We start from the raw sequence: 12,015 nt of genomic DNA, 5'->3' as shown, positions 1-12,015 counted from the left end.
TTCAGAGACCATTTTATGTATTTATTTAAAGATTTTATTTATTTATTTGACAGAGAGAGACACAGCGAGAGAGTGAACACAAGCAGCGGGAGTGGGAGGAGAAGAAGCCCCCCCCCCCGCCCAAGCAGGGAGCCCGATGTGGGGCTGGATCCCAGGACCCCCAGACCACCACCCGAGCGGAAGGGAGACGCTTAACGACTGAGACACGCAGGTACCGCTCGGAGACCATTTTAAAGTACGACAATTTTTTAAGAAGAGAAGATGAAATGCTGTTCTCTGAAAGATTTTTCTGATGAAATATGAGAAGATGAGACTAGGGCATGGAAACGAGGATGAGAGTGAAGGATAGAATGAAATAATTTCAAAGGTTTTTCCTAGCTTTTACGTTTTAATAATTTAGTTTTTTGTTGTCTTGTTACTTCTGAACTGTTAGACTGTGGATCTTTAATACATGAAAATGAGTATAAAATTTTGTAATACTGTCTCTTGTTTGCAGAATTTAACTTCAGGTTTCACCAATGAATGCTCTTAAATTTAACATAACTAAATTTAGGGGGGAATATAGTGTTTTGAAAATAAATCATGTAAGTTTATTACATATTGAAACTAAAAATAATGCAAAAAAGAGGAAAACTGTTAATAGACAAGTCTGATTTGGGTTAATGTTCACAAAGTTCCTTTATTTAACATTGTATTCATAGACTGTTCTAATCTTCAAGAAAACTCTATGACTCTACATCTTGATAATTTCTAATGAAAGCAAGCAAACTCATTACATAGCACCTGTATATGGTCATAAGAAAGATATTTATATATGGAATTTCAGGTTAAATGGTATACAAAAAAGATAGAGGCAGGAAGGGATCAAATCACAATGAGGTAAGGGCCTTGGGAACCGGTGGAGGAGAGAGGGTGACAAGAAGGAAGAAAACAGGGACGCCTGGGTGGCTCAGTCTATTGTGTCCGCCTTTGGCTCAGGTCATGATCCCATGGTGCTGGGATCGAGTCCCGCATCGGGCTCCTCGCTCAGCGGGGAGCCTGCTTCTCTCTCTGCCTGCCGCTCCCCCTGCTTGTGCTCTGTCTCTGACAAATAAATAAATAAAATCTTAAAAAAAAAATGGAAGAAAACAAACTTCTCTTGAGTACTTTTCTACGCACCATAATTTGGGATAGGTTTTACAGGTTACCCAAGGGAACAGGTGGCAAGACCACAGCGCACTGAAATTGGTGCACGGAGAGATCTCACTGCGGTAATTATTTTCTTTGTAATTAGACGTAATTACAGTGAAATGTAGTGAGGAGCTTGTCCACAACCAACATCAAAGAAGAATTTCCGGTAGTATCCCTAGTGCTGTAGCTACAAACGTCAAATGGCGAGGGGTAAAGCAGCCAATAATCATAAACAACTAGAGGGAAGCGTGGGCAGTTAGTAACACTTCAAAAGGCTGCACAAGATGCTTGGGATGTTTGGGAAATCCAGAGAAATGAGTCAAATGGGATTGAGGCAATACAATGGAGGCAAATGTGGGGCGGCAGCTCTTGGCCGGCTCAAAGGAAGGTGCCCCCCGGCCAGAATGGACAGGCTCTGGGTCCTGACTGGGCCTTAGCCTCTAGCTCTTCTAGTCTCCGCGCCTTTTTTCCACTCCCGGCGCTGTGGCCGGCGCTTCCCTCCGCCCCCGACTCCGCCCACCCAACCAGGACCTGGCTCCGCCTACCAAGCCGGGGCCGCGGCTGGCTCCGCCCACTCTCCCAGGACGGCGGCCGGCGGCCGGCGGCCGAGGGGCGGGGCGGGCCGGGAGGAGCCGCACTCTCGAGAGGGAGGGGGATCCGCCGAGGAGTTACGGGAAAGTTGGTCCGAGTTCCTGGAGTTTCCCCCTGTGGTTCCCGGGGCTCGGCCGGCCGGTGCCCCGGCTCCTCTCCTCCCTCCGGCCTTCACCGCCCACCACGTCCCTCCTTCTGTCCCCGGCAGCCATGGAGCAGCCGCCAGCGCCCAAGAGGTAACGAACGCTGGGAGCCGGGAGAAGGAGGGAGGCGGCGCCGGCGGCCGCGGGCGGGGGCGGCTAGGCCGGGCGGGACCGCGACCCCCTCCGCGACGGCCGGGCCCGGGCCGGGCGCGCTGGGCGTCGGGAGGCAGGTCCGAGTGCCGGGCCGCGTCTGTCCACAGGCCGAGGGGGCCCGCGGGGAGGCCGAGCCTCGCCTCTCCCGCGAGGCGGGCCTGGTGGCGTGGAAAGTCGCCGGGCAGCGCCGGGCTCCCCGCGGCCGGACTCCTGGGCCGGGCGGACTTTTCCCTCCTGGCAAGTTCACGAAGCCCGGAGATGCAAAACTGGGAAATTAATTAGGCTGCTTACAGCCATGTAGGCGTTCTTGTCAAATGTTTTTCATAATACTGTCTTTTATTTGAGAAGGCGGGTTATTTATTAACAGTTTAAGGAATTCAAAATAGCTACACAGTGTGTAAAACTTGTAGATATACTGCAGTGACAGGTGTTCCTCCCCTTACCCCCCTCAAGTTCAGAAGTATTTATGGATGCAAGACAGTAGGAATCTTAAATTAGAACCCCCTCCCCCATATAGTTTTCTGTTTTTCTTCTAGCATATAAAAATAGTGATACTTTGGTATTTGCTGTTAGTTTATATTTAATCTTTAATATATTGGAAGAGTAAGAGTACACAGTAGATACTTCCAAAGTAGTATTTGAAATGGTCAAGCTAAATCAAGGCTCTCCATAGATGTAAGTTCGTAATGTGCATTTTTTTTCCCCAAGAATGAATCAACATCAGTTAACTGGTGGTGTTTAAAGCGTTTAATCTCACTCTTTCATTTTTAATTTATAAAATAAGGGTACTAATCTTTCTCCCAGAGAGTGCTGTTGTGAAGATTAAGGAGTTCTCGTGTTCTGATACTTAGAGATCTTTAGATGAAAGTTGATAGATTCAGGAACATGGAATAATTAAAAAGGTAGGAACTTTGTAGGCTGTTCTGAATTGTGTGACTAGACATGCGAACCTCGAGGCCTGGAAACCATCTGTTCAGGTGAAAAAAGGGGGAGTTGGGGAGGGCTTTCCAAAAGAGACCTGCTATCAGACAGAGCCCTTGATAGATTTTTATCTGGTATTTTGTGTTGAATTCCTAGTATTGACTGGGCACCCAAAAAATTGGAAACTTTTTTTTCTTTTCTATTTTGGAAGGACTGCAAGGGGGCACCTCTGAGATAATGCCCTAAGGCCAACCTGAACAACTCCAAATTCAAGTAGAAGCTCTCACTGTTCATTAGCTCTAAGTTATCAGAGTTTTTTTTTATAGGTGTAAGAGACCCCCTGTCCTTGCAGGGACTCTAGAAAACCTAGAGGGCTCAGGGGGAGTTGTGGGTGGTATATATAACCATTCCATGTCATTTATACTTTTCAAAGTGATGCTTGCACATCCAGCGGGCTTATTTGTAATTCTCTTCAGAAAGACTTACGTTGATCCAGGAAGGCATTTCTGAAAAGCAAGATATGTGACATTAAGCCCATATATTCGAATATCACGTAAAATTTTTTCGTAGCATTTTCATTTTCATAATATTATCATAGCAACCCTATTAAGTAGGTTGGATCACAGGTATTAATCCTGTTTTGTAGGTGAGGACACTAAAAGAGTTTGCCACACGGAAGTCTTTGACAGGGATTACTGACAGTGAGTTTTGTGTTCTCCATATTGATATAGATGCCATTTTTGAGGTCATTTTGTTTGCCAGGAACTTTATACATACATTCCTGTATTTTATTGTCCTAAGAAACAGGAATCCTGGCTCTGCAGCTTACTATGCTAGCTCTCAATTTAATTTCTTCATCTGTAAAGTGTGTTGTGAGGATTAAAATAGGTCATGTGTAAAGCACTTAGCACAGGGCTCCATAATGTGTTCAGTGATGTTAAATGTTGTTAGTTTATTCTTTGCTTATTAAATGAAACTCAGAGAGGTTAAATAATTTGGTCAAGTGGAGGAGATGCCAGAACCCCGAGTCTGACTGGCTGCAAAGGCTGCGCACCCTCTCAACACTGTATACAGTGATACCTCTTTTTAAAAACTCACTTTCTTAGGCGTCCATATGTGGTGGTCATTTCTTTGTACAATCCTATGGGCCCTCTGCTTGTTCTTTTCCTATTCCCTGTAAGAATGTCGCTTTGCTTTTCTGCCTTGAGTAGCACTTCCTTAGGGCTCAGACATTTTTACATGGTCACATTTATGTTGCTGATGTTCAAGTCTGTATGACCAGCAGCTGCTGTTCAGTTGGTATATTTGATTTTTTCATGCAGATCCACTCTTTCATTATTCCATCTAGGTTGTCACTAAGTGCTATTGAATTCTCCATCAAAAAGTCTGGGTTCACTTTCTTTTCCCTTTTTCATTTTTGATGCGATTACGCCATTCCTGGGTTTTATGACCCTCATACTTGATTTACAGCAGTGCCTTCCAAGTAGGTACTTGAGTGCAGTGGTTTTAAAAAGGTTTTTAGCAGCAGAAAGGCTCTGTTTGGAGTAGAGGCAGGGCACTAGGACCTGGTTCTCAGTGCCTTACCTCCTTCTATTCCCCTTTTGCTGCTCTACAGAACCTCCTAATGATCCCTAGGACAGTGTTTGCTTTCGTTCATCTCGCAAATGGCTTCTGTTTTGTTTTGTTAAAACATCACTTTCACCATGCTATTTCTTTAAAAAAAAATTTTTTTTTTTGGGTTGGGGCACTGTAGTCTACTTAGTACCCAAGACCCCTATCACTTGGTCTTAGATTTAATCCCAGGCTTTTGTTACTCTTCTCATGAATCTGTCTTCCTGAAGTTTCCCTTTTGTTTTTTATTTAGGTTGTAGGCCATGGGTACTTCCACCTTTGCCTTTGTTCACGCTTTTCCTTTAGAGAAGTTTGTGTTCTTTTTTTGCTAGTAATCTATGTTTTATTCTTTCTTCAAGGCCTGCTTCATAAAGTAACTTATTTGAGTGCTTTTTAACCTAAGGTATTTCTCCGTATTCCTAGTATGATGTCCATTTGAGTATATGCCATCTTCATATTGTTCTTTTTTCAACTACAAAATTTTAGATATTCCAGAGATAATGGGGGCTAATTTAATAAGTATTTATGTGTCACATTACCCAGCTTAAGAAATAAAATAGTGCGAATACAGTTGAATTTTCCTAAGTATATCTCTTCTCAGTTGTATTCCCTCCCTATTCCCCAAAGGATTGTCACTATCCTGAATTGGGTATTTGTCATTCCCATACCCTATGTGTCTTTGTATTTTTATCATGTTGTTCATATAAATCTGATGTTAGGCTTGGGTGTTAGTGCCCACCTTTGCTCTTTGGGGTCATTCTTGTCCTCTGGGAGTTGGAGATTCCACTGAGCAGCTAGATCTGAAAATCATGACGAGAGGATCTGGGAGGCCATTCTTACCTCACATCACTGAGTTGGTCTCACCAACAAGGCTGTGTTAAATATGGGCAATAGATGTGCTCACCTATAGTCACTGACTTGAGGTATCAGAATAGCTTCTAGATTCCCCAGGTTTCCTGAATAGGTCTGTCACAGAGGTCTTCATAAGTCCTTATGAAAATGAGGTCCCTCTGGGAATGGAAGTCCATTAAATGGTTCTTAATTATTAGCGTTTCGGTAAGTTGAGTTTCTCAGATTTCTTTGTAGGGGAACTGCTAGATGAAAGAAAAATGACCACACAACAGGTAAGTTTTAAGAGATAGAAGAGGAAATGATCAAAACATGAGATCTTCACCGAGTAGAACATTCATATAAAGGAAGGTGGGTCTCTGTGATGGGTGGTGGGTAGCATGAAAATTCCGGTTGCTTGAAGATAGATAGTTATATAGATAATATTTGTTAAAGAGAGGACAGAATATCATTGCCGGAGAGATAGACTTTACCAGACAGGCCTTGTTCCTCAGTTAGATTATAGGATTAATAGTTATTTAAAATTTAAAATTCATTAAGGTATACTTGGAGGAAAAGTTGGTGTGGAACAGTGGAAACACTGGTAGGATAATAAGAAGGGAGTAAGCTCCTGAAATTTACTCTCAAGACAGATAAGGAAAGTTCTTTGATTTAAGCCATGGTTGGATTCTTTGCTTTTTTTTGTTTTTTTTTCTTTTTTTATGTGTGAAAAGGTAGTTGGGGGAAGTAAAGTTGAAGATTCAAGTTAAAATGTTAGGGTTACAAAGTGCGTTCACACAAATGAGAAGTGAAGGTGAGAAAACAATTGTTTCCTAAGGGAAAGTGTTGCTATGAGTGAATGGAGTATCGGTCAGAAGATAGATTATTAGGGAATGAGAAAGAAAAGTAAAAGGACAGGGATATAGCTGGGTAAAGTAGAAGGTATTTACAGATTCCTAGCATGAAAAGCCCATATCAGCCTGTAGTATCAGTAGCCCTGACCTTAGACCAGAAATTGGGATTGCAGATAAACAATTCTTGGAATTGAGTTGTGTGGGACAAAGCAACAAACCAGGTAAGTAGATAGTAGGGTATGACGAAAATCATGAAGACATTGCAATGAAGAGAGGTGTGGACTTCATTTTATGTCTGTATTACTAATTCATGTGTCCTTGGAATCAGAATTCTTCTGTGCTTATTATTGGAGAGATTCACAAGTAGGGAGCTGGAGTTTTCTTTGAGAAGATGACCTGAAGAATGTTACGAAACAAAGGCAGCAACCTCAGGTAGTAGGAGGCCCTGGGGGAAGCTCCCAACTTTAGAGGCAGGCTAGGGGAGGAGGTTCTGAGTATTTCAAAGGGCAAGAAAAGAATCAAGCAAATAGGAGGAGCATCTTTTTGTATTAATGACTTGGTCCCTAAAGCATATCTGTTCTCCTTTTGGCTTTTCTCTGTTAATTGGGGGTGGACCAACTCCTTTAGAATTGATTTAGGCCCTTGAGATGGGCCTGCTCAATTGTCTCTTCCTAAAGACAGGGAGGTTGACAGTAACATCTGGAGCAGGTCTGGGTGAACAAACTTCAGTTGCACATTAAGACAGGAGAAAAATTCAGTCTTTAGTCAATCCGAGGCAAAGATTAATTTATCTTTTGTTCTTTTTTTAAGATTTTATTTATTAGAGAGGAAGAGAGAGCACGAGCAGGGAGGAGGGGCAGAGGGAGAAGCAGGCTCCGAGCTGAGCAGGGAGCCCCATGTGGATCTTGATCCCAGGACCCTGGGACCATGACCCAAGCCAAAGACACATACCCAACCAACTGAGCCACCCAGGCGCCCCTTTCTTTTGTTCTTTAAGGGACTGAGATATAGCATGTATTAGTACTAAAGAATTTGTTAGAAATGTAAAGAAAAAGGTAAATATGTATTAAACACAGGTTGAAATTTGTTTTTCTGAAGTAATCTAAATGCTCATTCCAGAAGTGTGTATCAATAAAACTTTAATAGTAGAAGGTTTAAATTGAGTATTTCTTGTTTGGATTATAAGGGGGGAAAAGTGCTTTGAATTTAATTTTTCTGGTTTCAGAGAAGTCTGTGTTGAACTAAAGGTACCATCACTTCAGGCCATCATATATTAGTGGCTCTCAAAAAAATTAAAATAAAATATTGATGGTGAAACCCAGGACAGACCCAAATACATACAAAACTAAAACAGAAGTTTCATACAATGGACTCTGTGGGATGTTTTTGGTATTTTTCTATTTTCTGTTATGTTCTATTTCACTGAAAAACTGCTGGTCGTGATCCACCAAATTATTTTCATGACCTACTAACGGGTTGTGATCTGCAGTTTGTAAAGACATTGTTGGCATATGTAGTAGTGACAGTCAAGAAACTGACTTCATTTCAAACTGTATCCTGATATTTAAAAGCTCGATGATGGCATTGCCAGAGGTATCCAGACGGGTGTAAGTGTAACTACCTACACATACAATAGGATAGAGGTGAAGGGGAGAAAGGAAGCTATTATTTAAAAACTGCAGTATTTTGACAGTATCAGGACAGTATATAGGTCCGATTGAAGTATGGGAAAATGGAAAATGATGATCTATGATGTCTGACAGAGTTCACAAAAGAATATGGAATACAGAAAGGTTGCCATGAGGCAAAGGCTCACGTGGCTTCTAGTGTAGAATGACCCCGTGCAAAGCTTTAATTATGATTGCCTCAACTTCTGACTCCCTCCCAGCTCCACGCCTTCTAAGTACCAAAGGTCTCTAGGTTTTTCTGCTAAAGAGAAAATTTATACTATCTGATAGAAACTTTCTTTTTTATTTGTCCCAGGCCTCTTTTTTGTTGTGATTTTATTTGAATTGCCTCATATGTTAGGATTATTCTAATTTCCATTCTTAGCTCTTGGAACGGATTCTGTATTTGAAATGTCTTATTACAATTTTTTTTTTTCCACATAGAGTCTAAAATTGAATAAATGAAAGTAACAAATATGTAAATAGATGTATGAATATTAAAAATAAGTTCATTGTTTGCATGCCATGAATATTAAGGTGCAGATTACCTTGAACTTCTTAAAAGTATATTAAAGGACATATCTTACAAAATGACTTTGTAGCAAAATGAGAATTACAGAAAACTGTTAATATTGCTGGTAGTTAATATAGGTGTACATGTGATAGTATATGTGGGTTCTGAATTAGTTTATAAATTTTATATGATATCAGGGGCGCCTGGGTGGCTCAGTTGGTTAAGTGTCTGCATTTGGCACAGGTCATGATTCTGGGGTCCTGGGATCAAGCCCCGCATTGGGCTCCCTGCTCAGGGGGAGTCTGCTTCTCCCTCTCCCTGCCCCCCACCTATGCTCTCTTATATCTCTCTCTCTCAAATAAATAAATAAAATCTTTAAACAAAATGGAACAAAACAAAATTTTATATGTTATCAGACATCTTAGTAAAGAGGTCAAATAGAGTAACATTTTCAGATAGTTCCAGATATCTTGATACAAATATTAGTATCTTGGTGTAGACACACACACACAGTCTCTCTCTCTCTCTCTCTTAGAAAATTGGGGAAATTGTTGAGCATATGTGATTCCAAGGATGAGGTAGTTTTTATATTCAAAATATGGAATGTTACTCTGTGTTCAGATCATTTTTCATTTTTAAGATTTTTGATTTTCTGAAATCATGGGACCTAGAGTCCTATAGTTGGAAAGGAATGCAAGTTAAAATTATTTTTGTAATTTGGGTGAACCTTTTACATATTTGAGGAAAGCATGAATTAAAGGTACTAGGCAGCTAATTTCCTTGACTCTTTCTCTCTGGAGCCAGATGATCTCTCCTGAGTCTGCTGAGTTGCCCCATTCTCCTGTTTCTTTCTTTCTTTCTTTCTTTCTTTCTTCCTTCCTTCCTTCCTTCCTTCCTTCCTTCCTTCCTTCCTTCCTTCCTTCCTTCCTTCCTCCTTTCCTTTCCTTTCCTTTCCTTTCCTTTCCTTTCCTTTCCTTTCCTTTCCTTTCCTCTTTCTTTCTTTCTTTTCTTCTTTCTCTTTTCTTTCTTTCTTTCTTTCTTTCTTCTTTTTTATTTATTTGACAGAGAGAGAGACCACGAGAGAGAGAGAACACAAGCAAGGGGAGTGGGAGAGGGAGAAGCAGGCTTCCCACTGAGCAAGGAGCTCGATATGGGGCTCAATCCCAGGACCCTGGGATCATGACCTGAGCCGAAGGCGGACGCTTAACGACTGAGCCACCCAGGCGCCCCCATTCTCCTGTTCCTTTCTAAAAACTGGCTTTCTAAACCATAAGAGACTCTTAACGATAGAGAACAAACTGAGGGTTGGTGGAGGGAGGTGGGTGGGGGATGGGCTAAATGGGTGATAGGTATTAAGGAGAGCCCTTGTTATGGTGAGTACTGGTGTTGTATGTAAGTGAAGAATCACTAAATTCTACTCCTGAAACCAATATTACACTATGTTAACTAACTAGAATTTAAATAAAAATTTGGAAGAAAAAAGATAAAAATTGACTTTGTTTACTCACTGATCATTGAACATGGCAGAAACTGGATGTCAGCCTTGAGTTCAGTCCTTTGCTCATTTATTCATATATTCAGTAATTATTAATCAACTGCCTTTCAAATGCTAAATGCTGTGTACATTGTTGAATGAAGCAGTTGAGATCTTTGACCTCATAGAACATACACTCTAGTTGGAGCTTTAACTATGAAGGATAGAAGTAGCACATACTCATAGAGAAAAATGGTGGAACCTGTTTAATAGGGCAGTTGGCCAGAGCTTCTCTGAGAAGCTATTTAGTAATACTAAAGCTGTGACATGGGGTTGAGAAGTTATCCTTGTGAGCAGCTGGAAAGAGTATTCCAGGCCGAGGGAAAGCTATGAGAAGGCCCGGAGGTGGGAAAGAGCATAGTGTGTGGGAGGAATTGAAATGAGGCCACTGTGGCTGGATTGTAAAATGGGAGAAAGTGGTTGGAGATGAGGTCAGAGAGATGGGCAGGGATTCAGTGATGCAGGCCATGGAAAGGAATTTGGATGTGAAAGTGCAACTGGCTGTCATTAAATGGTTTTAGGCAGAAGTTTAAGCAGTTTATGTTTTTAGAAGATCATTCGGGTTGCTTTGGGTAGAGTAGATTGTAGAGAGTTAAGAATAAAAGCAGGGGAAAAGTTGGGAGGTCATGGCAATAGCTCATGGTTAGATGGTGGAGGCAGTGGAGATGGAGAGAAGTATGGACAGATGTAAGTTATATTTTGCAGTTAGAAATGAAGGACTTGCTGATAGACTAGCTGTGGGAACTGAGGAAGAAAGAATCAATTCTGGCTCCTAAGTTTTGTGTTTGAGCAACTTGGGGTTGGAGGAAGACTGCGAGAGGAACAGGTTTGGGTATCTCATAGTCTTTTTCTTAGAATTTCCCGACGCCCAGGAAAGTGAATCTGTTGGGCCCCAAATGTGATATTAGGGGGTTCCCTTAGAAGAGGAAGTAGGTAGGAGGAAATGATGGGCACTAACTTCTTTTTTTAACCTCTTATTTTCACTGCATTAGTCTAGAGAATGGGAATCATACTAAGCCTTTGTTAGGTGTTTGCAACGTTCAGGTGTCCTGATAACTTGCTATTAAAAAATGTTTTTTTTTTTTTTTTTTTTTTTTAAAGATTTTATTTATTTGACAGAGACATAGAGCAGGAACACAAGCAGGGGGAGTGGGAGAGGGAGAAGCAGGCTTCCTGCGGAGCAGGGAGCCCGATGTGGGACTCGATCCCAGGACCCTGGGATCATGACCTGAGCCGAAGGCAGACGCTTAACGACTGAGCCACCCAGGCGCCCTAAAAAATGTTTTTATTGCAAAATAAAACCTCAGTACAAAACATACATATGGCTTAATGATTACCTTAAGGCAGACACCTTTGTAATCACCAGTCAGGTTAAGAAATAGAACTCTGCCACCCTTCCTTCTTTGTGTTCCATCCCAATCATAGCTGCCTTTCCCCATAAGTAACCCTTATACCAACTTTTAAAGTAATAACCTAAATGTGCATTGCTAGACACTCTAGGTTAGTCTTGCCAATTAAAAAATAGTTTTTATAAGAAATGTCCTTTTGATCTTTACGTTAGTTCTCCATCCCTTTTCTTTTCTTTTACCTGTTGAAGAATGCAGGCTGTTTGTAGTTTCCCACAGCCTGGATTTTGCCAGTTGCTTACCCAAGGTGCAGTTCTACTGTTCTTTTGCCCTCCATATTTTCTGCCAATGAGTAACTGGATCCAGACACTGACAGGCTCAATTTCAATCCCTTAGGCATTGGTACAGGTGGTGTATGGCAAGAGTATATTAGTCACTTAGTGTATAGTTGTCTCTCTTTTTTTGTGATGTTAGCAGCTGTTGATGCTTAGTGCTTATTTCTGTTAATTCTTTGGATGTTGCAAAATGGTGAAATTCTAAATATACCATTTTGTTTCCATTTATTAGTTGGAATGTTTTTATAGTCACCTCCCTCATCTTTTGTCTGATTACCCAGTGGTACAATTTATAAAAGAAAGACAGGATAAATGCTTGATTCTTCCCCTTTACCTGTTTTCAAGAGA

General features: G+C 41.3%; 1 protein-coding gene across 1 annotated transcript in view; it reads left to right on the top strand.

Moving 5' to 3' along the window:
* The first annotated feature begins 1,784 nt into the window (after positions 1 to 1,784).
* STK3 (serine/threonine kinase 3) overlaps positions 1,785 to 12,015 on the top strand; it is a 271,067-nt gene continuing 260,836 nt past the window's right edge. The window contains exon 1 of the mRNA XM_032421540.1: positions 1,785 to 1,997. Within this exon, the coding sequence (XP_032277431.1) occupies positions 1,972 to 1,997 (26 nt within the window). The 5' untranslated portion in view covers positions 1,785 to 1,971. The remainder of the gene's footprint in view (positions 1,998 to 12,015) is intronic.

This window comes from Phoca vitulina, unplaced genomic scaffold (genome assembly GCF_004348235.1).
Source record: "Phoca vitulina isolate PV1807 unplaced genomic scaffold, GSC_HSeal_1.0 scaffold25, whole genome shotgun sequence".
Lineage (NCBI taxonomy): Eukaryota > Metazoa > Chordata > Mammalia > Carnivora > Phocidae > Phoca > Phoca vitulina.
Note: the sequence above shows the minus strand (reverse complement) of the source record. Positions and strands in the feature narration are given on the sequence as shown.